Below are 26,649 nucleotides of genomic sequence, written 5' to 3' on the forward strand. Positions count from 1 at the left end.
TCCGTGTGTTATAAATGATGAATTCAGTATTTAATGCTTAACTAATGCTTAATAGTGTGTACTCATTATAAAGTGTTACCGAACCATGCGGGAAATGTGTGATATTTACCTTGTGTTTCATTTTTACCGTCATTAAACAGCTTCGGACTAATTGTGATGTTAGATAAATGACGTAGCTTGTTACAGAGAGAGTAAAGGCTCGCTTTCGCATTGTGGCTGAAAACCAAACCTGCGATCAGAGCCTCGGACCCGGTGTCACAGCGAGTCCGCGACACAAACGCGCCCCTTAACCGTAACCGTAACCTCTTGTTTATGACAGATACGACTACACAAACAGGCCTATACACATCGTAACATCTATATGATAATCCATCGATCCACTCATTGGTTATAAAAGGCTTCGGTGAAAAAAAAAGCACACGACGGGAGGAGGGTTAGCAAAACAGCGGAGAAGTGATCCCCGATTGTGTCTACTGGCTGCTACAATATAAACAGGAAGTCACTGTCGAACCCCCCAAAATTTCTTGAATTATTTTATTCAGACTAAATATAATTTTTAATGGAAAAGCAATAGGCTACTCGTATTGTGCACCGCTCTAAACGCCCTGTGGATGTATTATTTTTGAAGCTTTTAATAAAGATTCTCCATATTCAACCTTTAACAACAGTTCGGTTCGTACCGCCTCTCTCCTGCGCCTCTCCTGCTCGCGGCGTCGCGCCATCTCCCTCTGCTGGTCGAGGGCGTTCTGTGCAGCCGCGGACGTCGGGGGCGGGGCTGGGGGCTGCGTGGGCGGGGCCTGCGGAGAGTGAGTGGGCGGGGTCGAAGCTGGAGGCGTGGGAGCGAGCGGCGACTGCTGCTGCTGCTCCTGGCGACGGCGGGTGTCCTCTGGCACTCGGCGAGTTTGCTCCATTGTGTCGTCGTCGTCACGGCTCCTGCATAAAAAAAAAAGAGACAACCCGGTAAATACAGGATGAATATTTGGACGTCACGTATCGAATTTATATTTGTTTTGCTGCTGTTCTTATAATTGTATTAACTGTGTGTTTTTTTGTACGTTTTGCTTTTTGTTTTGGTGTTTGTTAGATTTTTTCTGTTTTATGTCATTTTTGTTATATCTCTGTTTTGTTTTTCTAAAAGATTTAATGGAAAATTCAATAAAGAAAAATAATCACAAAAAAACTACAGGCTTTTTTTTTTTTTTTTAAGATTGATACTGATTTTATCAGAGAGTAAAAACTGAAAATAAAACATTTTTATTTTATAAACAACACTGAGCTAAACTTGACATTTAGATTCTCCCATGAACAAGTCTGCTGCAGTCATGTGACTAAAATAACGGCAATTAGAGTAATTACAGAGGCGTTACTAATCCCAACGCTGCTTTACTGTGACATTTTGACATTTCCTAGCAGAGGCAGAAGATTGAAGGTTGTTTCACATGAACATACATCACTGAAACCCGTGTGTGTGTGTGTGAACCACCGAGCCGAGTTTAAGACGTCTATAGAGATGGGTGCAGTCAGTGAAGCTACACTAAGACAAGATAAAGTAGCTGCTAGACCGGCCAGTCAGTCCCTCCACATTTAAAATACAATTAAGCCAATTACATTAAAAAAAAGAAAGAAAAAAAAAGAAAAAAGTGAGAGAACCAGTTCACTACAGCATTAAAAAAAAATTGAACCTCTGAGACACTTGATCTGAAAGTTGCAGATCAAAGGTGTGATATCTTGTGGTGAGCTCAGTCATTTTTGCGAAATCTCTCCACATCTGAAAAACCACAGTCGTCATGAAAAAAATCAAAACAACCCACCGGTGCAAATGATGACGAGACGGAGATTATTAAAGGAGTGACTGCAGTAACACTTGACAAGATGGCAGACTGAATATAGACTGAAAACAATTACCTTTAATTGTCGGTGCAAGCTATTTTTAGAACGGCGGAGCAGAGCCGCGAGCTGCTCAGAGCTACGCTACAGAGGCTCATGGGATTTCTTGGTTTCCCTCAGCAAACTCATCAAATACACAATCCAACAACTCCAAAACGCTCTGGTGGACAAGTTGTAATAATAATAACAGAACGTTACGCGACAGAGTTGTTTTCGAGGTAAATTCATGCAAAACCGCTGATGTGCGTTGCCGTCGGAGGCAGTTTTTCAGCAAACAGTCTCTGCTTTTGCCTCTAAAACAACCCTGTCTCATAACGTTCTGTTATTGTCTCATAGCGTGGTGAATGTGCAGGTCACAACTTGTCCTCCAGAGCGTTTTGGAGTTGTTGGATTGTGTATTTGAATCCCATTAGCCTCCGTAGTGTAGCTCTGAGCAGCTCACGGCTCTGCTCCGCCGTTCTAAAAATAGCTTACACTGACAATTAAAGCAGAAGTAAGCGGAATGTTTGTGTTAATATAAGTCTTAAATAGTTATATCTTACGACAGCAATCACTTATATAGAGTGTTTGGTCTGAAACACGGGTCTGTCAGTCACTCTGCTCTGCTGTAAGCCGAGGAGAAAACTTTTCTTGTATCGTACAACCTTTATCCAATGAGGAGAGAGAACGGCATAAAGGGGCGGTCCTCTCTGTGTGTGCAGCCAAGGGATGCGCGTGCATGTGGTGACGTAGGGACGAGGGCGGGGACTGCTAACTCCATCGGCTGACAGGAAGTTAACCAAAACAACCGGATCACTTACTTCTGCTTTAAAGGTAACGAACCTACTGCTATGACTATAGGGATTATGGCAATGGGCCAGTTTGCTAAAATGTTGAACTATCCCTTTAAATAAGAAAAACAGCGGCCGATACGTGTCACACCACTGGTGTTATTTCATAATCTTGGATCATTCCTCGTCAGACGCTCTCCCCCCTCTCTCCTACCGTAGCTTCTCCTGCTCCCTCCTGGCCTGCTCCGCCTGTGCTTTCAGCTGTCGCTCCCTCTCCTCCTTCTCCCGCGCCTCCTTCTCCCTCGCCACCCGTCTGAACTGCTCGAAGCTGTCGCTGGAGGAGCGAACGGAGGAGGCCGGCGTGGACGTGGACCTCTGAGCCAGACTGGCCCAGGAGCCCATGTTCTTTAACTTCACGTCCTGAGAGAAGAGGAGGAGGAGGAGGAGGAGGAGGAGGAGGAGGAGGAGAAACGAGAGGGTTAGATGGAACGGGAGGCAGCAAACGAGGCTCCTTCTTTATTTTCTCATCTCTTACACTCACACGCACCTGTGTCTTCTTCGGAGCGATGGGAGTTTTGGGTTCTTGCTTGATTTTGTTGTCCTGCTGGGAGGAGGGCGGCGCTGGGGAGTCCAGGTGGCGAGAACCGGGGCGAGAGCCGTCCAACGACTTCAGATCTAATCCTGAGGGAAACATTACACAGTGATTAACCAGAGATATCCATCTTAACGCAGCGGACAGCGGACAGCGGACAGTAATGCTTCTGTAAAGGAAACAAACAAAACCCTCTCAGCTCTCAAGTAATAGAAGGAAATACAGTTATTGTTTTTTAATTAATAATTAAAAACACGAGGTGATCAAGCATTTTCTGTGGCGGCTCCTAAACTGCGGAATGAGCTACCATTAGAAATAAAACTTACTTTTATTCCTTGGCTTTTAACTCAGCATGAGAGTTGTGTGATCTCTGTTCTTGTTTGTCTTTTTTAATATAATTTTATTGTATTTTTAATCTGTTTGCTTTTAATGGCTCTTATTTTATTCCTTTTTTATTGTTATTTATATTAAATTTATTCATTCCTTTTTTATTCTTTTTAAATTATTATTATTTCATCTTTATTTCTAATCCTCATTACGTTTTCTTACGATTTTGGGCTCTATGTCTTTTATGTAAATCACTGTGCAGCAGTGTAAACTTTTATGTTTTGAAAATGTGCTATATAAATAAAGTGGATTGAATTTAATTAGATACAATCTGGGAAATCTATTTCTACTGCTTCTTTAGCTTCAGATGTGTTGTGGAGTGCGAGGTGTCGTCTTCTCACTGTGTTTGTTGTCGGGTTTGTGTGAGTCCTGGCGCATGGCGGGGCTGAAGGGCGAGGGGGGAAGAACTGGTGAATGGGAAGGCTTCTCTTCTTTCACCCCCACCAGGTTGGACCTCTGCTCCTGCACAAAGATTTTAAAAAAAAAGAAAAAAGAAAAAAGGCTGTTACAAAACATTTTCTGCTTTAAAATGTCTCATTTTTCTCTTTGGGGACGTTTCACTCACATGTTTCTTGGTCTGTGGTGGCGACTGGTGTCCCATTGGATGGAACTGAGGCATCTGAGGAGAGTGCATCATCAGGGGAGACGGGCTCTCGCGCAGGCAGCCTGCACACAGACACACAAGGCTGAATTCAACCAACTGGGCAGCGACACCCACAAAACTGATGTGTGTAGTCCAAATGTCGTCTACTGAATCTGAAGCAACATCTTAAAGGGGCGTTTCCACTGCTAATTTTACGGGGCCGGGGCCGTTGGTCAGTGTCTCTATAGCAGGAGCCACCCCTGAAGGACGACCTCCAACTTTTACAGGGACAAACGAGTCCCTGCTGTGGGGTTGGTACTCAGAACGGCCCCGAAAAACTTGAGCTTGAGGCTAACTCTGTCCTGATTGGTCATATGCCAACAGTCAGTCCCAAAATAAGTGGCATATTTTAAAACCCAGCATTATTATAAAAAAAAAAAACATCTACACGGCCAGATAAAAAATTCATAAACCTAATATTATTGATACATTCCATGATGTATTGTAGAATCTGCTTGCCTGGCCGACAAATACAAGTTATAATACGAACTCTGTCCTGATTTGTTTTGGTTTTGATTTGTTGTTAGTTTTTATCTCAATGCTCCTTATTTTCACTATGAGCACAATAAGCTATTGCTTCAGCCCGCACCTTTTGGTTGCATGTATTACTGACCAATCTATGCATTTTGTCAGTCTCTTCTTTTAAATAAATGAACTAAACTAACTAAACTAAAAGAGAATAAGACAGTAAAAGACAAGATGTATGAAAAGTGGAGAGATACAGTAAATATGTTATTATGTGACGATTGAAACAGCATTTTCAAAACCCAGCATTATTAGAAAGCGTCTACACGGTCACATACAGTTTAAACTTTCCTTCAGTTCAAGCAAAACCAAACAAAGATAAAAAAAAAAAGATTTGTGTGTTTAAAGTATTAAAATATTGATCTTGGTATTTATGATTTGTTGACTCTTTTTTTTTGCCTGTTTTTGTGATTATTGAGATACCTTATGACCCGCCATTTTTCCTTTTTCAGTGTGGGAGCCGCCGTGTGTCTCACCTGTAGAGAACGGCTCTGCTTTGCTCCGTGGCGACGGCTGCTGCTGCTGATGTTGCTGCATCTGTTGTACCTTCTGCTGCAGCGCCACGCCCTTCTGCTGGTGCTGCTGCTGCTGCTGCTGCTGCTGCTGCTGCTGCGACGTCGACGTGTGCGTGTGCGGGAACGGCTGCTGCATGTGCGCTGCTGCGTGGGCCGAGCTGTGTCTCTGCTGCGTCAGGGCGGGCGCCGGCGTCGTCGTCACCGCCACCGCCGCCGCCGCCGTCATGACCTGCGCGTGCAGCGACGGCACCAGCTGAGGAGCCGGCGGCCGCACGGGCGAATGCGTGTTGTGGCCGTGGTGCATCGGCTGCGTCTGTGCGGCGGCGGGCCGCGGCTGCAGCGACTGCAGGAAGGTGTGCACCTGGCTGAGGGGCGGCGGCGTCTCCGAGCTGGTGGGCGTCGGCTCCTCGTCGTCCTCCAGCAGCGCTTGCGGGGGCTGCGCCGACAGCGTTCCCAGGATGCCGTGCGATGGCGGCGAGGGGACGCGGGGGCGAGGGACCGGCTGCTGCTGCTGCTGCTGCTGCTGCGGGGGGAGGCTGAGGGGGAGCGACGGCTGCAGCTGCGGGGAGGGGGAGGGGGAGGAGGGAGGCAGGGAGGGCAGCGAGGACGGGGGAGGCTGCTGCGGAGGTTTGGGAGGAAGCGGCGCCGCGCGGTTGCTAGGTCTCGATGGTTGCTGGGGAAGCGCGCTGTGGATGGCTGTGAAGCAGGAAGAGAAGAGAACGATGAGAGAAGACAGGGTTCCTACACATTTGACATTTCCAAATTCCATACTTTTTCCAGACACTAATTTCCAGACTTCTCGGTAAAAGAAATTAAATAATTTGTGATATTTAAGTAAATAGATGTGCATAATATTAAAAAAAAGCATGCAATTTATCTTGTTTTCATTATTCTGAATGTGTATGCCATTATGCAACCAAATAGTTTAGTAGCTAGGTACAATAGCACATACAAAATAGTTAACTCAAATAACTTCAGATAAGACCAAACCAAGATAAGATAAATCAAATAAATATATTTCCATACAATAGTTTCAATTTTCCATACTTTTCCAGACCTGTAAATGTATAAAATCAAATTCAATACTTTTCCATACTTTCCATACTTGTGTAGGAACCCTGTCAACTGTCCCTTTAAGGATATTTTCACAATAAAAGTCCCAAAGTTCTGCACTAAACATCAAATTTATTGAACCCAGGGGACAGAAACACATTTTGAACAGCTGCTCTGTTTAGTTCCTGCCCCCCACCAACCGCCCCCTGACAAATGCTTTGGCCATGATGCAAATTACACAAGTCCTTGTAAAACATTTACAACACCACAAATATGTTTCCATTAAAAATCCCCCAGGCAACTACAGATACAACTCTTGTATTGTTTAATTATTGGAAATGAACACAAATTACATGCAGAATGCAAACTGGCTTTTGTCTTTTGAATTCTGTCCAGCATGTAAATGCATCACTTCTTTCCCCCAAGTGTTCACGCTAGGAGCCCAGAGAAATGTGTACTCCCCCACCACTGATCATGAAACCTACTCTACAGAGTGAACAAATGCATTTCATGGCTACAGCAGAATAAACCCCGGCCATGAAGTATCAGAAACTAGATTAATATGATAAAAATTGTAATTTATCAAAAAGAAATGCAAAGTATTTACTACTTTTACTACTGTCATGGAGCAAAAATATGAAATTCTTATCAAACAATAGGGCTGTCACAATCATGAAAGTTTTGTTGCAGATTAATCGCCAAACAAATAATTGCAATTAGCGATTTGATTGTCTCTTTCTAGTCATTTTACTCTAAAACAACTCTGTCTGGTAACGTTCTGTTATTATCTCATAGCGTGGTGAATGTGCAGGTCACAACTTGTCCAGCAGAGCGTTTTGGAGTTGTTGGATTGTGTATTTGATGAGTTTGATGAACGAAACCAATAAATCCCATTAGCCTCTGTAGCGTAGCTCTGAGCAGCTCACGGCTCTGCTCCGCCGTTCTAAAAATAGCTTGCACCGACAATTAAAGGTAGCGAACCTACTGCTATGACTATAGGGATTATGGCAATGGGCCAATTTGCCAAAATGTTGAACTATCCCTTTAAGCTCCTCCACTCATGTGTCATTAAACCGTAGCGGAAGAAGGTGGCACAACGTGATGATGTCATCAAAAGAGGACAAGACGGGGAAATAGTGATGGAAATATGACATTTCTGTTAGTTTCATCCAGCTGTTTTTATACAGATGAATGGAAACGATTTTAATGATTGAAATAATGGCGATGATGTCATAATTGTGACAGGCCTATTAAACAAACTATTCAAAGTCATAATAATTGCTGTGACTATACCAGGGTTCTTACAGCTTAAGCCAAGTTAAATTTAAGACTTTTTAAGACTTTCTTAAAGCCACTTGAAACGAAATTTAGGACCGACTTCATAATAAACACAAATGCAGAAAAAAAAAAAAAAAAAAAAAAACACCACATCAATTACACAGGGTTAGGGACAATTTTACCCACTTTCCTATGTGATCCAAGGTAAAGTGACTGCTACATGAACATTGGATTGTGTCTCTTTCCAGCTGTCCTTTCAAAATAAATGCATAAAAAGTCAGAAAAAAAAAAAAAAAAAAATGATTTGGGAGCTGGAGGCGTTGACGGCCGCCACTAACTTCTCTATGTCAGAATCTTACCAATTATTTTGAGATCTGAGACTAATTACAACCATAAAATCCCACTTACCATGTGTTAACATTTTTAAGACCTTTAAAAAATTGATTTAAGACATTTTAATGCCAATTAAGGCCTTGTTTTTAGATTAATGAACTCAATGCCTTTTAAGACTTTTTAATGATCTGTAAGAACCCTGCTATACTGAAAATGAACCTTGTGAGTGAAGAGCACGTACCTGGTGAGGGTATGATGTGATGTTGGTTGAGGAAGGGGTGCGTCTCGGTGGGCGTGGTCTGGCTGCTCGGCGTGTTTGTGTTGAGCAGAGCAGATGTGACGGGGGGTCCGGCGGCGGCGGGGTGGGGGTGGGGCTCCGTGTTGGACTGCGTCAGGTGTGGGTTCATGAAGTGGGCCAGAGGATCAAATCCTGAGGTCAACATCTGCGTGTCCAGAGACGGGACAGAGACGGAGACGGGCACGGGGACGGGCACGGGCACGGGGACGGGGGGCATGGGGGGCATGGGGACAAACTGCGGCTTGGACTGGAGGACGAGAGGCTGAGTCTGTGGCGGCGGAGGGACGGGGCCGACTCCGCTGCTGAGGGACTGGTGGTGGTGGTGTGGTCTCTTGGTGTCTTTGTTAGTCGAGGTCTTTTTCTGCTGCTTGGGAACCAGCCCTGGTGGAAAAACATGAATGAGACACTACAGGTGAATAGGGTAAAAAATTTAACTAACAGATATCACCATGAAACTTCCCAAGTTTATCACTTACATTAAGACAAATATTTTTTGTATTACAAGTTTTGTCAAATTTTATGTTTAAATATGTAAATGAGGCAATATCTCATTAAATATGCGCTAATTTGCATACATTTCCAGAACCGAAATCTGAAAAATGGATAAAGCCCCTTCCAAAAGTCTTGTTTTATTTTGTTGACATATTAGAGTCAGAAGTTTTTACAGAGGGGATTTTGGATATCTGTTTTTATCACTTTGTAAATGAGAAAATACTGTCACCAGCCCTAGAAAATCCAATTTCACCATGTTTTTAGGAATAAAATGTTATATAAATCAGTCTTTGAATGATATATCAACAATTCCCTCGGTAAAAACCTTCAGAAGACAGGACAGGAATGAAACTGGAAGGTTTGGTGTCTGTAAGTGCTGCTGAAGTGAAGATTTGTAGCTCAGAGTTTGAGGAAAAGCTCATTTCGAAAAAACGTCAAAATCTCAAAATTGATCGGTGCAGGAAAAAACAATGTTTTTGCGAGTAGTGTCTCGTCTTAATAAAAAAAAAAAAAAAAAAAAAAAACTGAGAGAGCTGGGTATCACTTTTTACTGAATTGATTTGATTCTGATTCACAAGGTCCTGATTCAATTTGATATTAATTCATTTAGAGATACTTCAGTTTTAATAACCCAATTTGCTTGGTTATAAAAGAGATTTTTAAAAAACTAATGTGCAAATTATACAAAGAGAGAACTCTCTAACCTGGTGTATTATTAAAAATACTCATAACCCTAACCCTTACATTTAAGAGGAACTGTGCAAATCCAATCGCTTTTCCACTGTTTTGCTAACCCTCCTCTCGGCCATGTGCATCTGTCTACAACGAAGCCGGTGAGAAATCAATCAATAGAGCTGTAGATAACGTTATTTATCATATACGATGTTAATATGTGTATATTTGTGTAGTTTAATTTGTCATAAATAAGAGATTACTGATTACTGGGTGCATTTGTGTCGCGGTGCCGCAGAGACGAGAGCTGGGACACCGGGGCCCCGATCTTACAAAGCTATTTTTCAGCCAAGAGACGCAATAAGTGACACGCACGTGAAAGACAGAGAGCCTCCGTTCTCCCTGTAACAAGTTAAGCCATTTATGAAACCATCATAATTACTCCACAGCTGTTTAATTAAGGTAAAAATGTTGAGTTAAGCTACAAAACCTGAATAGTTCCTCTTTAAATTGCTGGAAAAGCAGAAACATTAATGCACATTTATTTAACATGACCCCAAACCATAAGTAAACAGTGCAACGGTTGCATTAATAGATCGATTTAAGGATTTTATGAATCAATATCGATTTTATATTATATATTATATTATTATTTATATTCAATATCTATATTCTCGCCCGAAGTCAGCTGAGATAGGCTCCAGCTCACCCGTGACCCTAGTGCAGGATAAGCGGTATAGAAAATGAATGAAAAAGAAAATGAATCTATATTCAATTTCAAATGAAGATCGATTTTATTGAAACCCAGCCCTGATGTTGTGTATAAAAGTGTGAGTGCCCGTTACCATTCTCAGAGTCTTCACTATCAGAGGAGTCGCTGCTGCCTGATGATGAAGATCCCGTCTTCATCTTTGTCACATTTGCCATTTCCAGAGGCTTCTCTACTGCAACACACACACACACACACACACACACACAAAAACACACAAAGGGTTCAGATATGACAGACCGACAGCTTCTGTCTGACGTTTGTTTTTCTTTTGTCGTCACACCAGCTGATTGTCTCGTGTTTACACAACAACAGTCCAACGGTCCTGTGTGGGAGGGTTAGGTAAACACACAGTGATTACTCAGTCGGTTCAGTGAGTTACGCTGCCGTACAACAGACCTGTGACTCAATCACAGTCAGATGTCACACACTCTGTGTCTGTGTGTCCGTTACACACAAGACTGAGGGAACTGGCTGCTGACTTTCACTTTCTATTTCATCAACACATGATAAATAATAATAATACGTTCATAATCAATACCATTTTTCATGTTTGTTGTGTTTTTGACTGTGAGAAAAAGCATTAAATAAATACAATATAAATGTTACATTACTGTCAATGTTATCACACTCATGCTGTTAAATCAGCAGTGACTCACTCATGAGATGACATCATACACAGATTACAGTATGAGCTGCTCTTAAAATACATTTTGAGTCACTTATTTTGGGCAGAAAATAGTAGTTCATGTGTGTTTTCAACTGTTCCACTTAAATATGCAGGATTTCTGCATTTTCTTCTACCTTTTTAACATTCCTACTGCTTTTCTCCCTTTAAAAGGCATTAATCTCTCATCTTACAAGTTCTTTGTTTCAGCTTTAGCGTCAGCCTTTTTCACCATTGCTTCAACATTTTCTTCAGCTCATTCAGCAATAGCGTTCAGCTGCTTTCAGCATTCACACCATTTCCATTCTTGGAAATGCTTTCTCTAGTTTTAAATATAGTTCATGTTTGTTGCCTGTGACTGTCTAGAAGCTGTCAGACAGGAGTAACTAGACTTTATGTAACACACATGGGTTAATAAATGCAGCAGTTAAGCAGCGTTTGATGACGAGCGGTAGAACAGGCTTTTATTGTGAAGGAGCCGTCACGCCGTCCGTCGACCTACCTGACGGTTTCTTCTTCTTCCGGAGGCAGCTGGAGACGTACTTCTCCAGCTCTCTCAGCGTGGAAGGCTTCAGCGTCTCGAAGTCGATCTCGATCTCGTCCGGGTTGGAGTTCTTCAGCGAGGGCTCCCGCGTCTGGATGATGTGCACGACGCGGCCCAGCTTGTCGCCGGGCAACTTGTTGATGTCCAGGCTCAGCTGGCGCTTCTCCTCGTACGACATCGGCTTGCACCGCTCGGAGGACACGCTCCCAAACAGATCTGCAGGGGGGGGGGGGGGTGTAGCAGGTTGTTGTTTAGGACAGTGGTTCCCAACCTTTTTCTTAAGGGACCCATATTTTTACCATTGAAAACGTTGGTGACCCCCCCCCCCCCCCCCCCCCCAATGTAAAATAAAATAAAATAAGGAACATCATAACTTCTTTTACATGAAATACTTTATTATAGTTCATTAATTTAATAACAGCATGGAACAAACAATCAGGCGAACCTGTGTATGATTACAACATATTTCTGCAGAACTTGTACTTTTAAAAACATAATTGTGTTTTTAATATGTTTTGTGTAATTTTACACAGGTTTTTTCTCATTGTTCCATGCTGCTTTTCAAATTCATTGTGACTGATATTGCCCTGCTGTATATTGTGTATTTAATGTTTTAAAACTGTTGATATTCAATCATCTATTGATATAGGCCTATCATTTATTTGTTTATCTATTTAAATATACGAATACATGTTTAATGTGGCCCTTGAATTTAGTTGATTTTGTCACATATATGAATTAAATGCTTAGCCTACTCATTTATTTAACATTTTAATTACATTAAAATTATTAAACCCCTTAAAATCAAGAGGGCTTCGCGACCCCCCCTGGATCTTTGGCGCCCCCCAGGTTGGGAACCACTGGTTTAGGACACAAACACTTGTCTCTTATCTTATCTGTGCTTATTTCTAAATATCGTTGATGTATGTGTTCATTTTTATGTTATATGTGTGTGGTAAATCTATGTTGAATGTTAATTGCACATTTAGAGTTTGGGGAATCGTAATTTCGATCCCCTGTGTAATTGACAGTTACATAGTGTGATTGACAATAAAGTTCACAAACTAACTAACTAACAAACGTCGTGCTGAACATCTGGATGTGTCGTGCTCTTACCCAGGTCGTCCTCCGCTTCCAGAGAGGCCGAGGGGACGAGCGGCGTCGGCCCGGGAGGAGGGAGCACAGCTGGCCGGCTGTTTTTACCTCCTTCCTTCTTACTGTGATTGACAAAGAAATCGATCAGCTTCAGTTGTCATAATTCATGTTTTCACTCGGGCTGTCAAAGAAACTCTGTTCCCATCAAGAGGGCTGGTTTACGCCGATGCTTATTCCGAACCACGTCCATGTAAACACTTATTCCGATCGTGACTTTTGGCTGGAGAGCGCAGCGCCGTCCTTTTCCTTTTTTTTTTTAGCGGCACCGTCCTTACAGGTGATCCACAAGCAGATGGCCGTCATCTGCGTGTGCGTTAAAAAAAAATTTTAAATTTTTTTTTTTATTTTAAGTATATTTTTTGGGCTTTTATTGCCTTAAATTGATAGTGCACTCGAGAGAGAGACAGGAAAGGGGGAGGCAGAGAGAGGGGGAATGACATGCAGGAAAGGGCCGTCCGACGCGCAACTCGAACCGGGGCCGCCTGCACCGAGGACTGAGCCTCAACATGGGGCGGCAGCTCTACCCAGTGAGCTAAACACCGCCCCTTAAAAACATGTTTAAAGTATATTTTTTGAGGCTTTTTTTTGTACAGGACAGTCGAGAGAGAGACAGGAAATGTGAGGCAGAGAGGGGGGAATGACACGCAGGACAGGGCCGCTCGATGCGGGATTTGAACCGGGGCCACCTGCAGTGAGGACTATAGCCTCAACACATGGGGCGGGTGCTCTACCAAATGAGCTAAACACCGCCCCAGTGTAACTTTTTGCTATGACTGAAGGCAAGGGCTCATGAAGAAAAAAAAAATCGATATTTTTGTTGGTCAAAGTTATTGTCAATACTCTGTAAGGAAGAATAGAAGTAAATAGAAGTAATATTAGTGTAAATACTAATATTTAGTATTTCAATCGCGATTAATCGAGTTAACTTTTTCTTTTAATCGTTTGACAGCCCTAATTTTCACCTCTAGTAAAACCTACCCGGGCTTCTTCCTCTCCTTCTTCACGACGATCGGCTCCTTGCTGCTCTTGCTCTTCTTGGGCGGCTGCAGCATCACCGGCGGAGGGACGTCCACGGTTTCCTCCGGCCCCGTCTTCTTCTTGTGCTTCTCTTTCTTCTTCTCCTTCTCCTTTTCCTTCTCCTTTTCCTTCTCCTTCTCCTTCTCCTTCTTCTCCCTCTCTTTCTTCTTGGGCTTGAGGGTCTGCGGCTGGGAGAGCGCCGCCAGCTGCTCGTGGACAGCTTTCAGCTAGACGACACAAACAAAAACACACACAGTTGTGGTCTTAGAGAGATAAAACAGCAGACAAAGCAGACTGGCTCCATCTTTTTCTTTTCTTTTTTTTTTGTTTTCTCCGTGTTTCAGCGGTTACCCACGTTCGGTAAAGCTGTTCTGCGTGGCCCACCCACCTGTTGTGTCTCATAAGCCTCCCTCCCCCTTCATTTTCCATCCTCTAACCTGTTCCTGCAACTCAGCCAATCGCTGTTGCCTTTCGTGCTCCGAGTCTCCGCCCGAGGACTCCGACTCGGAGGAACTGGAGCTGTCGTCGTCCGAGACAGCGGAAGGAGGCAGGGCTTGTCGAGTGGAGGGGGCAGGGTGGAGGGCCGACGACGGGGTGGGAACAGGGGTGGGCTCCTCTGGCTCATCAGGCATTTTGGCGTAACGCATCTCAAACACGTCCTGTTGCCGGGGAAACAGGGAGGAGTCAACGATTACTGGATGTGTGCGTCTTTACAGGTGGCGCATATATGGCCCATATGTTCTGCTATAGAACCACAAAACAACTGGATTTAGTTTAGGGCTGCAACTCGGGTTGCAAAGGGGCGGAACATTTCCAGTAAATTTTCGGCAAATTTCCAGAAAGTTTCCATGGGAAGTTAAGCTGAAATATTCCAAATTGGAAACTTTCTATGGGAATTTATGGGAATTAACTGGAAATTGGCAGTAATTTAAACAAACTGTATCATATCCAAACATAAATGTAAATATTTTGTTTTGTCATAAGTAGACATCCATGCAAAATAATAAAATTATATATAAACATATACAGTATATCATATTATTATTATTATTATTATTATATTATTCCCATATATTCCCGTTAATTCCCATGGAAAGTTTCCAACTTTGAAAATTCTCGGAATTTTGCAACCCTAGCTGCAACTAACGATAATTTTCATTATTGATTAATCTGTCAATCAGTGTTTCTAAAACCACAAGGTGACGTCCTCAAATGTCTTGTTTTGTCCACAAACCAAAGAGAGATTCAGTTTATTGTCATAAAGGAACAAATAAACCAGAAATATTCCCATTTAAGAAGCTGGAATCAGAGAATTTTGACTTTTTTTCTTTAAAAAACGAATTAATAATTGATAATTGTTCGATTAATTGATCAGTTGTTGCAGCTCTAGCTGTACGTAGAATATGCAGGGGTTTTTTCTTTTTCTTTTTGTTGTTGCTCTGTAAAAAAATTTTAAATTGAGTGAACGGAAAATGTTAATTTAAGAAGGGTAGGCAAAATAAGCTGATGCTTCAGCCTACACCTTTTCGGTCAAAGTAAATTGTTTTGCTTGTTGTGTTTTTGTTCTGATTTGTTTTGTTTTGTATTTATACCTTTATATTTGTCTATTGTATTTGTTTTTATGAGACCGAAATAAACATACTAAACTAAACTAATCTAGTTACAACCAATCAGTAACAGAGATCAATCACATTATGGCCAGAAGAATGTGGACACCTGACCAGCATGTACATGTACAGGTTCACGTGGCCGTCCCGACGCCACACCGATGTGACGCGAGATGCGCTGCTGCTTACCTGTAATTTGCGCGCCATGCCAACCACGTCGTGGTCTGGAGGATTGTACTTGTAACAATTGGAGAACATCAACCTGACGTCTGCCGCGAACTCCTGGGCCTCTCTGTACTGTCTGTTGTCCAGCTTTTTCTACAACGGAGACAAAAAACAAACAAAGGTGTTAAAGAGTCGTACACCAACATGTTCCTATATGATCTGTGGAGGGTGATTTAAAATAAGTGCTTCATACATATATGAAGTACACTAGTCTACGACATTTTCCCCCACATTTCTTGAGTTGGAAATCATCTAATCTGCAGCTATTAGATGTGATTCTGAGGTGCATTCACAGTTTTGCCCAAACCTATATCCACTGTCATCTATACACTGACCCACCATGTGAAGGTGAACATGACACTGAACATACGTAACAGGAAAATGTTAAAATAATTTTCCAGGACATTTTTACTTTTCCTTTCATTTCCCCTGAGTAGAAACCGGTCAGCTGTTTTCCAGCCTGACTCTCGGTTACCAGACCATAACAAATTAACAACTGATATATTGTGCATCTCTGATATCTGGTTTTCAAATATAAATGACATGGGTTGTGTTTCTCTACATTTTCAAAATGTATTGTTGTATATGTATATTACAGGTTGGTGACATACCAGTATATAAGAACGAGTTTAAATAAAGGTAACTAATTAGGAGACGTGTTTTCAAAAGTAGTTCAGAGTATTTGCTTCATGTGTCTTAATGTTACATAATTATCTCATAGCGTGGTGAATGTGCAGGTCACAACTTGTCCACCAGAGCGTTTTGGAGTTGTTAGATTGTGTATTTTATGAGTTTGATGAGGGAAATGGGACCTGCACCGTTCACCTTCATTGTGTTCACTGAGCAGCTCACGTCTCTGCCCCGCCGATCTCAAAACAACATGCACCGATAATTAAAGGTAATGAACCTACTGCTATGACTATATTTGCCAAAATGTTGAACTATCCCTTTAAGATATAAAAAGGGGAAACGCTGCATCAGTCGAACTAAAATCACCTTGATGGAGCTGAGGTCCATGGGATGCTTGATGATGTCGTGGTAGTCGTGGAGGCCGAGAGCCTTCACGTCGACCGGCTTGTAGAACGGCCAGGCGTACGACACGTGTTTCTTGGACAGCATCTCTCTGGCGAGGCGCGCGCAGAACCGCAGCTGGTCCTGGCACTTCCCCGGCGTTCCCGTTCCCGTGCCGCCGCCGCCGCCTCCCGTCTCCAGGCCGGCGCCCAGGTGGTGCTGCGAGTCCGGCTGCGACGGGTCTCGTTTGGGCTGCTTCGACGGACGGCCGCTGTCCCGGCGCGGCCGAGCCTCCGCGGAGACGGGCGACGACTCGCTGAGCTGGTCGTTGGCCGTGGGCGTGGTGGTGTCGGCTTTCCTCTTCTGGCTCTTCCGCTGCTGTTGGAGCATCAGGGGTCAGAGGTCAGAGATCATCAGACCTGCTGGTTGCATTACAAGACAAGGCTTCACTCTCCTCCCTCTCCTTACCTTGATGGGGGCGGGGGAGCTCTGCAGCATCGGGGCGGGGTGGAGGCCCGGGTGCGTCGTGGTGGGGGGGACCAAGGTCAGGCCCTGGGCCAGGACGTCCGGCGTGGAGAGCGCGAACGGGGGAGCCAGATGGGCGTGGGAGGGGGGCGTGGGAGGCACACGTGGGGGAAGCTGAGGCTGCGGCTGAAGCTGGAGCTGGAGCTGAAGCTGAGGTTGGAGCTGGAGCGGAGGCTGCGGCAGCGGTGGCGGAGGAGGAGGAGGAGGAGGAGGCTGAGGGTGAGGATGAGGATGAAGATGAGGATGCGGCTGGACGAGGGGGAGGACAGGGGGGAGCTGGGGGGCCGGGGAGGGGCGGGGCTGCGGCGTGGTCGACGGGGACGAAAAGCCTCGCGTGTGCGGCGTGGAGGACGGGGACGACGAGTCCTGGCCCGAGTCCGACTTTGAGATCAGACCTGGAGGGGAGATGACAAAGAATGAGAGGATTAATTTTGTCCAAGGACGACTTCAAAAAACATGTTTGTTTTTAAACACATTTAATTGTTTCTAAACACAGAAACATAATCCACCCACCCCGACCCATCAGACAAGAAGAGGTGCAAAACAGTCAAATCAAGCAAGACAATAATAATAATACGACGGAATATTAGGGCCACATTGAGAAAAACAGACTTCGAGAATAAAGTTGTAAATTTACGAGAATAAAGTTGTAAATTTACGAGCATGAAGTCATAAATTTACGAGAATAAAGTCAACATATTACGAGAATAAAGTAATAAATTTACGAGAATAAAGTTGTACATTTACGAGAATAAAGTCATAAAATTACGAGAATAAAGCCGCAAGTTTATGAGAATAAAGTCATAAATTTACAAGCATAAAGTTGTAAATTTGCGAGCATGAAGTCATACATTTACGAGCATTAAGTCAACATATTGTGAGAATAAAGTCATAAATTTACGAGAATAAAGTCATAAAATTACAAGAATAAAGTCATAAATTTACGAAAATAAAGTCAACATATTACGAGAATAAAGTCGTAAATTACGAGAATAAAGTCGTAGTAGGCTAATATTATGAGAATAAAGTCATAATATTTTAACCTGTTGTTTTAGAGGAGGAAAGTTGTTAAAATGTGGGCCGTGGAGCATTTCGTGAAGTTGTCTACTTCAGTATAGGTTTCACAAACAAGGAGAGCTCCACTATGTAGTTTTTCAACCTTAAAATAATGTTTCTAAACTCAATGAAGTGGTACTACCAGTACCACAAATCCTACATACTGGCGCTTGGCACATCAGCACCACATTGTCATCAGTATCAGGACTTTGAAAAGAATATGCAAGAAACTGCATCTATTCCCTATTTTTTTTTCATAAAATTGCCACTTAATTCTCGTAAATTTACGACTTTATTCTTGAAGTCTGTGAAAAAAATGTTTTTCTCAATGTGGCCCTAATACTCGTCATGTCATAATGACACAATGATTTAAAAAAATAAAAATAAAATATTGATTAAAAAAAAAAAACAGTTCTAGTTTGTTTCCAGTCAGCAGTATGTAATCATGAGTTGAGGGTAACCTCTCATCAGCTGCCTGTTATACTCTGTGCAAGGGGAGGCCTGATTCCATTCACAAAACTGTCTGATCATCAATAGCAGATTTTTCAGATCCGCAGGTAAATAATCTAGGAAGGGTGTCCAAACTTTTACAAATAACTCCTCTTTACCCTTTACACCAGCTTGTAACCTTTCATGAGGGAGGATATTAAAGATCTCCCTGTACCAGTTACAAACTTGTTTAAAGACAGATTATGACGATGGTTTGACATTACAAATTTCTGGCGACCGTCAATCAAGATGTGCCAGCTCAGTTATTTTTATATGCTGCATTTTATTTGAACTCGATTTATATTTGAGAAAGTGAAAGTATAGAATACAGTTGTTTACGATTGTGTGAGGTGTTTTTAATCATAATTTTAAAACGAATCATAATTAGCTTAAAAAACATTTTTATCCGAAAGTTTTTTCAGGCGACCCCACGTGGGGTCCCGACCCCCAGGTTGAAAAACACAGGGTTATGAACATGCGTCAGTCAGCCAGAGCTGGATTTAACTGCTGAAGTCTAGATGTGGGTGTGGTTAGAGAAGAGGAGGAACCGGTACAGACATCACACAGACTGTACACAGGCTGGGCTGGTTGGGTCAGTTTGCATGTCACTGCAACGGAGGCTGCTGCATTTATATATAAAAAAAACAAAACAAAACAACACCCACCCATCACAAACATGTCATTATGATCCCATTACACTGCCACACACACACACACACACACACACACTTCTCTATCCCTGTAACTCCCCGAGTTCTCACCTGCCTCCCGCCTGCCGCCACGCCGTCCTTTCGAGACCACCGCGATCTCCGCCTCGTCCTGCGGCATCTCTGAGATTTTCTGTAGAAAGACCTTTTCCAAGGACTCCGCCATGAGGACGATGTCGTCACCAGTCTGAACAAACAAACAAACAAACAAACAAACAAACAAACAAACAAACAAACAGACAAACATGTTGTTAAGAAGGCACCGGCTCTTTGCATACGCTCTTTTATTTTTTTATCTGCCTGGCTGACGAGGACGGCATCGTGACTTCATGATGACCTCATGACATATCTGGCTTCTCCTGACCTTGTTGTAGATGTAGCAGTTTGTGAACATTGTGTTGAAGTCTTGGATGCAATCCTGGGCGTTCCAGTAGTAGTTGTTCTCCAGCCGTTTCTTTATCGTGCCCATGTCCATAGGAATCTTGATGATCTTGTAGTAGTCCTTGAAGCAGAGCAGGTGGAGACTGTTAAATCAGCATCTTAACCTGAATGTAAGTAAATCAATATACGGCAACAAAACTGATGCGCTGCAAATTATAGCTAATGCTAATTCTCAACTTTCATCCCATATGAGCTTATAGACAGATAGATAAACTAGAATCTGAGCTAAAAAATTGAATATCATTTACATTTATCCTTTATTTTTTCATTTTTTTCATGTTTTATGGGACAAATGATCAGATATCCACTTTGCTTTGTGTACATATATTTTTTTTGTGACCGTGTATCACTTGCAGATATTATAATCAGCAACAATTTCCTCTTGTCGACAGCTAGAAAACCACAAAAGAAGAAGTGTGTTCAACCCAAGAGAAGGAAAGTGAGCTGTCATACAGTAGTTGAAATGTTGTTAGAATAAAAAAAAGAAAGTAAACACTCCCTCTGCTGCCGTGTGGCTCATGCTTTGCATATAAAATGCATTACCGGTAGGCGGCTGCTACACTGCTATTGTGCGCCCCTTCGACTGCACCGCAAGCACGCAACCTCACACATCAACACAAAGACTCACAGGCAAATTGAGTTTGATGGCATCTACGGGAGCTTGGAAGGGCCATGCAAAGTGGTGCTTCCATAACGTCTTCAACACCACTTTTAGCAGGTACTGTGGAAAAAAAAACAAAAACAAGCACAAAAAAAAGTCATTGGTTACGCAGCACAGATACAACAGATGGAACAATCTCCCATTACAGCTTAGGTCTACTACTGCTCTTCATGGTTTCAAAGCATCACTTCTAATCCATTTGCAAACTCCCTGTTCTTGTTTCTCATTTTCATTTTTTTTTTTTTGTTCTTGTCTTATTTTTATTTCTCATTCATATCTTTGTTGCTTCTTATACATTTATCGTATAAACTGACATTTTTGTGACTCTCTTTCCTCCCATGTAAGCATGGATATCATTTTTAGTCATTTTTAAAAGCAAACTATAAAGACCTACCTTTTTAGCCTGGCTTTTAACTGAATCTCATTATTTTTATCGTTATAAAACATTCAATTTAATTTATTTTATTATTTATTTATTTATTATTATTATCTTTTATATTCTATTTTAATTAATTCATTTTTATTCTATTTGATCCTATTAGACCCATCTATTTTACTTCATTTTATCTGGTGTTTTCCCCGTGTAAGATAGCGTTTCCTCGATGTCTCTAAAGTCCATTGTGTGAATGCGTATGTGTATGTGAATGTCAATGTATTTGTGTCTCCCAAACGTGTCCCCTATGTTCCTTGTTTTTATCATGTGGGCATGAAAAGTTCTATACAAATAAAGCCTGAATGATTGATTGATCGATCACTAAGTTGATTAGGAAATTGAGATTTGGTTGTCTGTTGTGAGCTGGCGTTAGGAGAGCCTCATCTGTGTCTGTGTGAGTGTATGTGTATAAGTCCTGTAATGTGTTTTCCTTAATTTTGTGGAAGGACCCCCTTGAAAATGAGACTATCCTGAATAAATAAATTCAAATTCAAATTCAATATTCAAGAAGGACAAACAGACAGACACCACCTCTCCTCCTCCTCCTCTCTCTCTCTCACCTGTAGCTGGTTGGTCTGTCGTTTGGGTTTGGAGGAGTTCCATGTTTCGGGCGGCGGGGGGTTGAAGGCGAGCGGCGGGGGGGCCGAGGGGGGGTTGTGGCTGCTGCCCGCCTCCAGGCCGTCTCCCATGGCGGCGGCGGCGGGTCGCAGCGGCGGAGCGGACAGTTTAGGCAGACTGGACCTGGCCGGGGCTGGGGGGACGGCCCCCCTCAGGCCATTACACTCCTGTCTCGACGCTCTGCAACAGACCACATCACCGTCATCATCATCACCATCACCATCATCACCATCATCATCATCACTACTCCTCCTCCTCCTCCTCAGCTTCGTATTGAAACCAACTCTGACTCAACTGTTCTCAGGGCTGGAAACCACAGACTCTATCACTACGACCGACTGCGGTGCAGGTCGAGCAGTTCAACCTGCACGCCGCTCCACTACGCTACTACGCCTTCAGCTGCACAACGGCAGCGCTATCAGAAACGGAGGGAACTTGCGGAGGCAGATTAACACACACAATCTCCTCCATAACACTGACATATTGTCATGTAGACTGTCCACATTCGCCTCTTTATTATTACGTAGCTGGATCAAATACACGTCTCTTTAAATTCAGCAGCTGGATTTCAAATGCAAACAATAGATATTTTACTTGTGGTTCAACATGGAATTAAAGAAGTTCCCTTCTGCAGCGGATCTATCTAATCGATCAGGTGGTGGGTGAACTGGAAAACGCTAAATCATCGGTGACTAGTCGTAGCAGCAGCACTTTCATCAGTGCAGTAAGACTTTCATCGTATTGTGTTGCAGCAGCTCAGTGACTCAAGTAGCAACGTAACTGGATATAAACGCTGACCAGAAATCAAAATGCTCAAAAACTGATCAAACTAATTGAAAAACTGAAAAGGTTATGAGGTGCAACTTCATATTCATATAATAACTAAAACTCAGATGTTGTTATTTGTCATGGAAATATGACCAAATTAGTAAAAAAGTAGAGGGGAAATAACTGTGTCCGTCTCTCTTTAGTAGATGATCACCTGTCGTTAGCTACGAGCCGCTGAAACGCTTTTACAGCTTCTAGTAGGCAGCTCAACACATGCATTAAAAAATAAATAAATAAATAACAGCCCATCTTCTTGACTAGGCCGTACGATGTCGGTAGTTTTGGCGAGCGGTCCATCTGGCTTTCACAGCTCATTCCCTGTTTGGAATTTCGCTGTTTCTGATCAAAAAGTTGGATCCAGTTTTATGTCCCGACCCCGGGGGCCGCGGGCACGGTAACGGTACCACGCCACGCCACAGCGCTGCGGTGGAACGTCTGCAGCATGACGCTTCAAGTCATTAAATACACGTTGTGCAATTACTGTGCTGGATGAAACCTTTGATCTTTATTATTACACAGGTCAGTTATAATCATACAAGCAGCAAGGCGAAGCTATTAAATATAGCTCTGCTGGGGGGGGGGTTTCTTACAATTTACAGTTAATATTAAGCTTTTGTGTCTGTATTTGTACAAAGTCTGGGAATTATTTTAATTACAGAAAAGGAAAAAAAAAATATTAAGCATGATTAACAGGAGCAGTGAATCTGACAAACTGTTATTTCCCTTCAAATACGACTTATTTTTGCCTTGTGTGATGTAAGCAGGTACATAATAATGACTATTACAACATTTTACATTTTGAAATGTGATAATGAAGCACTGAGAAGACACAATTTATTGTCTTAATGTTGGGAGTCTCAAAGATTTTAATTAAACAAGTGACAAAGTAGTGATTCCTGGCCAAATACTGATATTAAGATGCTGCTAACATATTGTATTGTTTCCTAACACTGCCGACTCACATTAAACACATTGAAGTGCATCTATCTCCAATCAAGACAAAGGTCAATTTTTTGGCATTTTCTAAACAACAGATCAGCTTGAAATATTTCAGGAAGCAGTGAGAGAAGCAGCAGCAGCTACTGGGTGAAGGTCTGAGGGAAACAACAAGCTGCACAACCACCTAGTTTCTCCTCCTCTCCCTGTGCCATCAGATCCCAGTTACTCACAGCATGATGGAAAAGGCTAATTACCAACTGATTTGATTAATCAAAATTAATCATGAATTTAAAGGGATAGTTCACTCAAAATTGAAATTTCACTCATTATCTACTCGCCCTCATGTCGACTGAGGGCTGGGAGAAGTTTCAGAGTCCTCCGTGCCTTCCCTGAGTTACAGCGGGGCTCCGTGCAGCACTGCATGTCCATATGACGGTAGTGAACGGGCCTAACTTTTCTTCGTCCAAAAAGACACACCAAAAAACATCCAAATACCTCCATGTAATGTCCCTCTTGTATTGAAGCCCCAACATGAGAAATTGTTCCGAAAAAAATTAAATAAGTCTATGTTTTAAGCTTGTTTGTAGCGGAAGCTCCCAGTGTCTCAGTTCACTGCATTGACACCCAGTTCACGGCTCCGCAAATCGCGCAAGATTCTGGCAGAGCAACACTGGGAGCTTCAGCTACAAACAAGCTTAAAATATAGACTTATTTAATTTTTTTCGGAACAATTTCTCATGTTGGGGCTTCAATACAAGAGGGACATTACAGACGAGCAGTATGGAGGTATTTGGATGTGTTTTTGTGTGTCTTTTTGGACGAAGAAAAGTGAGCACCATTCACAACCGTCATATGAACATGCAGTGCTGCACGGAGCCCCGCTGTAACTCAGAGAAGCCACGGAGGACTCTGAAACTTCTCCCAGCCCTTAGTCGACTCGACATGAGGGTGAGTAGATAATGAGTAATTTTGAAATTTCAATTTTGAGTGAACTATCCCTTTAAGTTATTCTATCAGCTGTACTCATCAGAAGCAACCTTCACAAAAAATGATGGCTTTAAATGTACCCAAATTATCAGAACAGTAAAGAAATCTATTGGATTCCCCATTTACCAACTGATTTCTTCATTAAAAATGACAATAATTTGCTTCTTGACCTGTTGCATTACACCGACCGACCGAACCAGCGCCCACAGGTGTTTTCCAAATCACTGCCACTGACCTCACACCTGCTTTTCACACCAGTTTCAAGAAGAAGGCCAATTATTTTCTGGGGACTTACATGTTTGTTGCCGTGCAGCTGTGCAGCCTAATCAAATTGAGTGATCATATCTCAGTTGGTGAGGCGGCGATTTCCTGAGCTAAGGCGGGAGGTTGGTCAGTGACACGCTGAGGCGGCGGCGGCGGTGGGTGGTGGTGGTGGGGGTGGGGGCAAGGAAACCACAACACACTGAACGACGGTGCAGTGTCACACCTGTGAGAGACACGGAAAAAAGAAAAAAACATGTGGTTTATTTCTTAAGACGACATTGAAACAAACAGCCGGGTTTGATTTGAACAACAGGTGTTGAAAATGTGATGCCACTTCTGCATATCTCTGTAAAACCAGAGCATTTGTGGTTTTTAATATCTAAAACTGTTCAGTTACACAACAACATGTGCAGGACAAGATTTCACACCAAAACAGACGAATGTGTGTTTCTTTCTGCTGCTGATATGTGCGTTAGTCTCAGGATGTGTGAGTAAATCGCGTGTTGCCACTTTACAGCCTTTTTGTGTTTTAGCTTATCTAGTGTGACTTCAAGTCAAGCAGGCTGAGGACAATGCAACTACTGCGATTTCCATGATTTATTGGTTGAAAACACCGAACCTTGACCTTGAACACTGACAGGTGGGTAGATAGGTGACTTTTAATAGAGTCCGTCTGAATGACAATTTGTCCAAACAACTTTTTTTCTTCTGTCTGCCCTGAACAGAAAATGGTATTCCTCAATGACCGCTGCATTTTACTTGGACTCTGAATATTAAAAATGTATTTATTTACTCAAACTTACGCCCAGTGGGATCTGAAAGTCAGACCATTGGACCGCACTGTAAATTAAATAAAATGATAAATAAATGATAACCCTTCCTCTGTTAAAGGCACCAAAACAAACACTGACTATTAGTAGTTTGTATTCAACAAACTTCTAGAGTAACATAATAATTTATGAATGTCCAATATTGTGATTGATGAAACTGAGGTGTCACACAGCCATTAAAATATCATTTCTAACTACCTTGGTTTGTGTTTAATTCTTGTTTTTGTTTTGTTTAAATCCAACCACACCCTGAATATCTACATTAAAACACAGTCTTTCATGTATTATAATTAAATACCAGCACTCACATTATGTTATGTTATATAACTGTATAACCAAACTAACAGGAACAAGAACAAACAAATAAGGAAAATAAAAATAATACCAATATAAATACAGTAACATGGTCTGAAATGGGGATGGGTGAAGCAGAGCTATTTATTACATTTTATATTATTATCAGTATTATTATTATGTATTAGGTTACCAATGTCGAAGGTAAAAGACAAAATGTCTTCGCGGTTAAGTAATTTCACTCTTTAATTAATTACTCCACTAAATTTATCAGCCATTTTGCCACTATATCGCATCACGTAGGTTTGTCCTGCTGCCGGTAACGTTAACCGAGGAGAAGCTCACGGGATGTCATCATCACCCGTGACGTTATTGATCACCAACGGTCAAATTAAAAGGCAAATACCCCCCAAAATATATACTTATTAACTTCTCCTCGCTTTAATAACCGTGTGTTATAGGTCGGTACGTACTTCGCCATGTCTACTCCTCCTCGCCGTGTGACAGCAGCAAAGTGACAGCTCCGCACGTAAACGGCCTTTCAGAATACAACTTTGACGTACGTCGCGCTTCACACACAGCGTTCTGCGCCATCGTGCGTAAACTGCGCTGCCGAAAAGCACGTAACTTATGTCACGAATACGGCCTACGGGGGCTACAAACAAACAGCCTAGCATAGCAGCTAACTGGCTACTAGCATTGAACCCGACCTGCAGCTAACGTGCACACACACACAGCACTGACAGCGCGCAGTGTCCTACGCCAGGAAAACGACCTCAACGCGAGAACTGAGAGGAGAGCGACACGACGCTGAATATACACAAAAAACGCCAAATCCGGCTGATTTAAAAGACAAAAAATCCATCTATCTCGTGTGCCCCGAACCGGTGCAAGGCCTGCGAAGACAGCTCATGGCTCCGCTTTGCCGAAGCAGTCACTGACAGCGCGCGAAATACGCCACCAATGCCCGTTGTGACCGCGTAACCGCATCCCCGGGGTTGTATGCTCTCGTATGATGTACCAATGTCACCTACACAGACATTAAATGGTATTTTTTTTACCTTCTTCAGTCGGTTGTCAGCGCTCGCAGACCTTCCTCGCCCCAAATCCAGAACAAACAGTCCCGTTTGACGTCGG

General features: G+C 42.6%; 1 protein-coding gene across 4 annotated transcripts in view; it reads right to left on the bottom strand.

Annotated features, from left to right (window-relative positions):
- The window catches only part of LOC310995207 (bromodomain-containing protein 4-like), a 30,415-nt gene extending 3,766 nt beyond the window's left edge, over positions 1–26,649 (bottom strand). The window contains exons 1-21 of one of the 4 annotated variants that reach the window (XM_083984187.1): positions 26,574–26,649; positions 24,420–24,611; positions 21,313–21,550; positions 20,287–20,379; positions 19,582–19,719; positions 19,272–19,404; positions 16,909–17,360; positions 16,426–16,818; positions 15,394–15,522; positions 14,035–14,256; positions 13,559–13,824; positions 12,542–12,642; positions 11,384–11,641; positions 10,291–10,389; positions 8,225–8,662; positions 5,281–6,015; positions 4,202–4,302; positions 3,978–4,098; positions 3,205–3,338; positions 2,872–3,077; positions 681–933 (exon numbers count right to left, since the gene is read on the bottom strand). In XM_083984187.1, coding sequence (XP_083840313.1) covers positions 681–933; positions 2,872–3,077; positions 3,205–3,338; positions 3,978–4,098; positions 4,202–4,302; positions 5,281–6,015; positions 8,225–8,662; positions 10,291–10,389; positions 11,384–11,641; positions 12,542–12,642; positions 13,559–13,824; positions 14,035–14,256; positions 15,394–15,522; positions 16,426–16,818; positions 16,909–17,360; positions 19,272–19,404; positions 19,582–19,719; positions 20,287–20,379; positions 21,313–21,441 — 4,401 coding nt within the window. In that variant the 5' untranslated portion in view covers positions 21,442–21,550; positions 24,420–24,611; positions 26,574–26,649. Of the gene's footprint in view, positions 1–680; positions 934–2,871; positions 3,078–3,198; positions 3,339–3,977; positions 4,099–4,201; positions 4,303–5,280; positions 6,016–8,224; positions 8,663–10,290; positions 10,390–11,383; positions 11,642–12,502; positions 12,643–13,558; positions 13,825–14,034; positions 14,257–15,393; positions 15,523–16,425; positions 16,819–16,908; positions 17,361–19,271; positions 19,405–19,581; positions 19,720–20,286; positions 20,380–21,312; positions 21,551–24,419; positions 24,612–26,573 lie in introns of all 4 variants that reach the window. The other 3 variants (XM_083984186.1, XM_083984185.1, XM_083984184.1) reach the window with 3 other exon arrangements.

Source organism: Trachurus trachurus (genome assembly GCF_905171665.1).
Source record: "Trachurus trachurus genome assembly, chromosome: 1".
Classification (NCBI taxonomy): domain Eukaryota; kingdom Metazoa; phylum Chordata; class Actinopteri; order Carangiformes; family Carangidae; genus Trachurus; species Trachurus trachurus.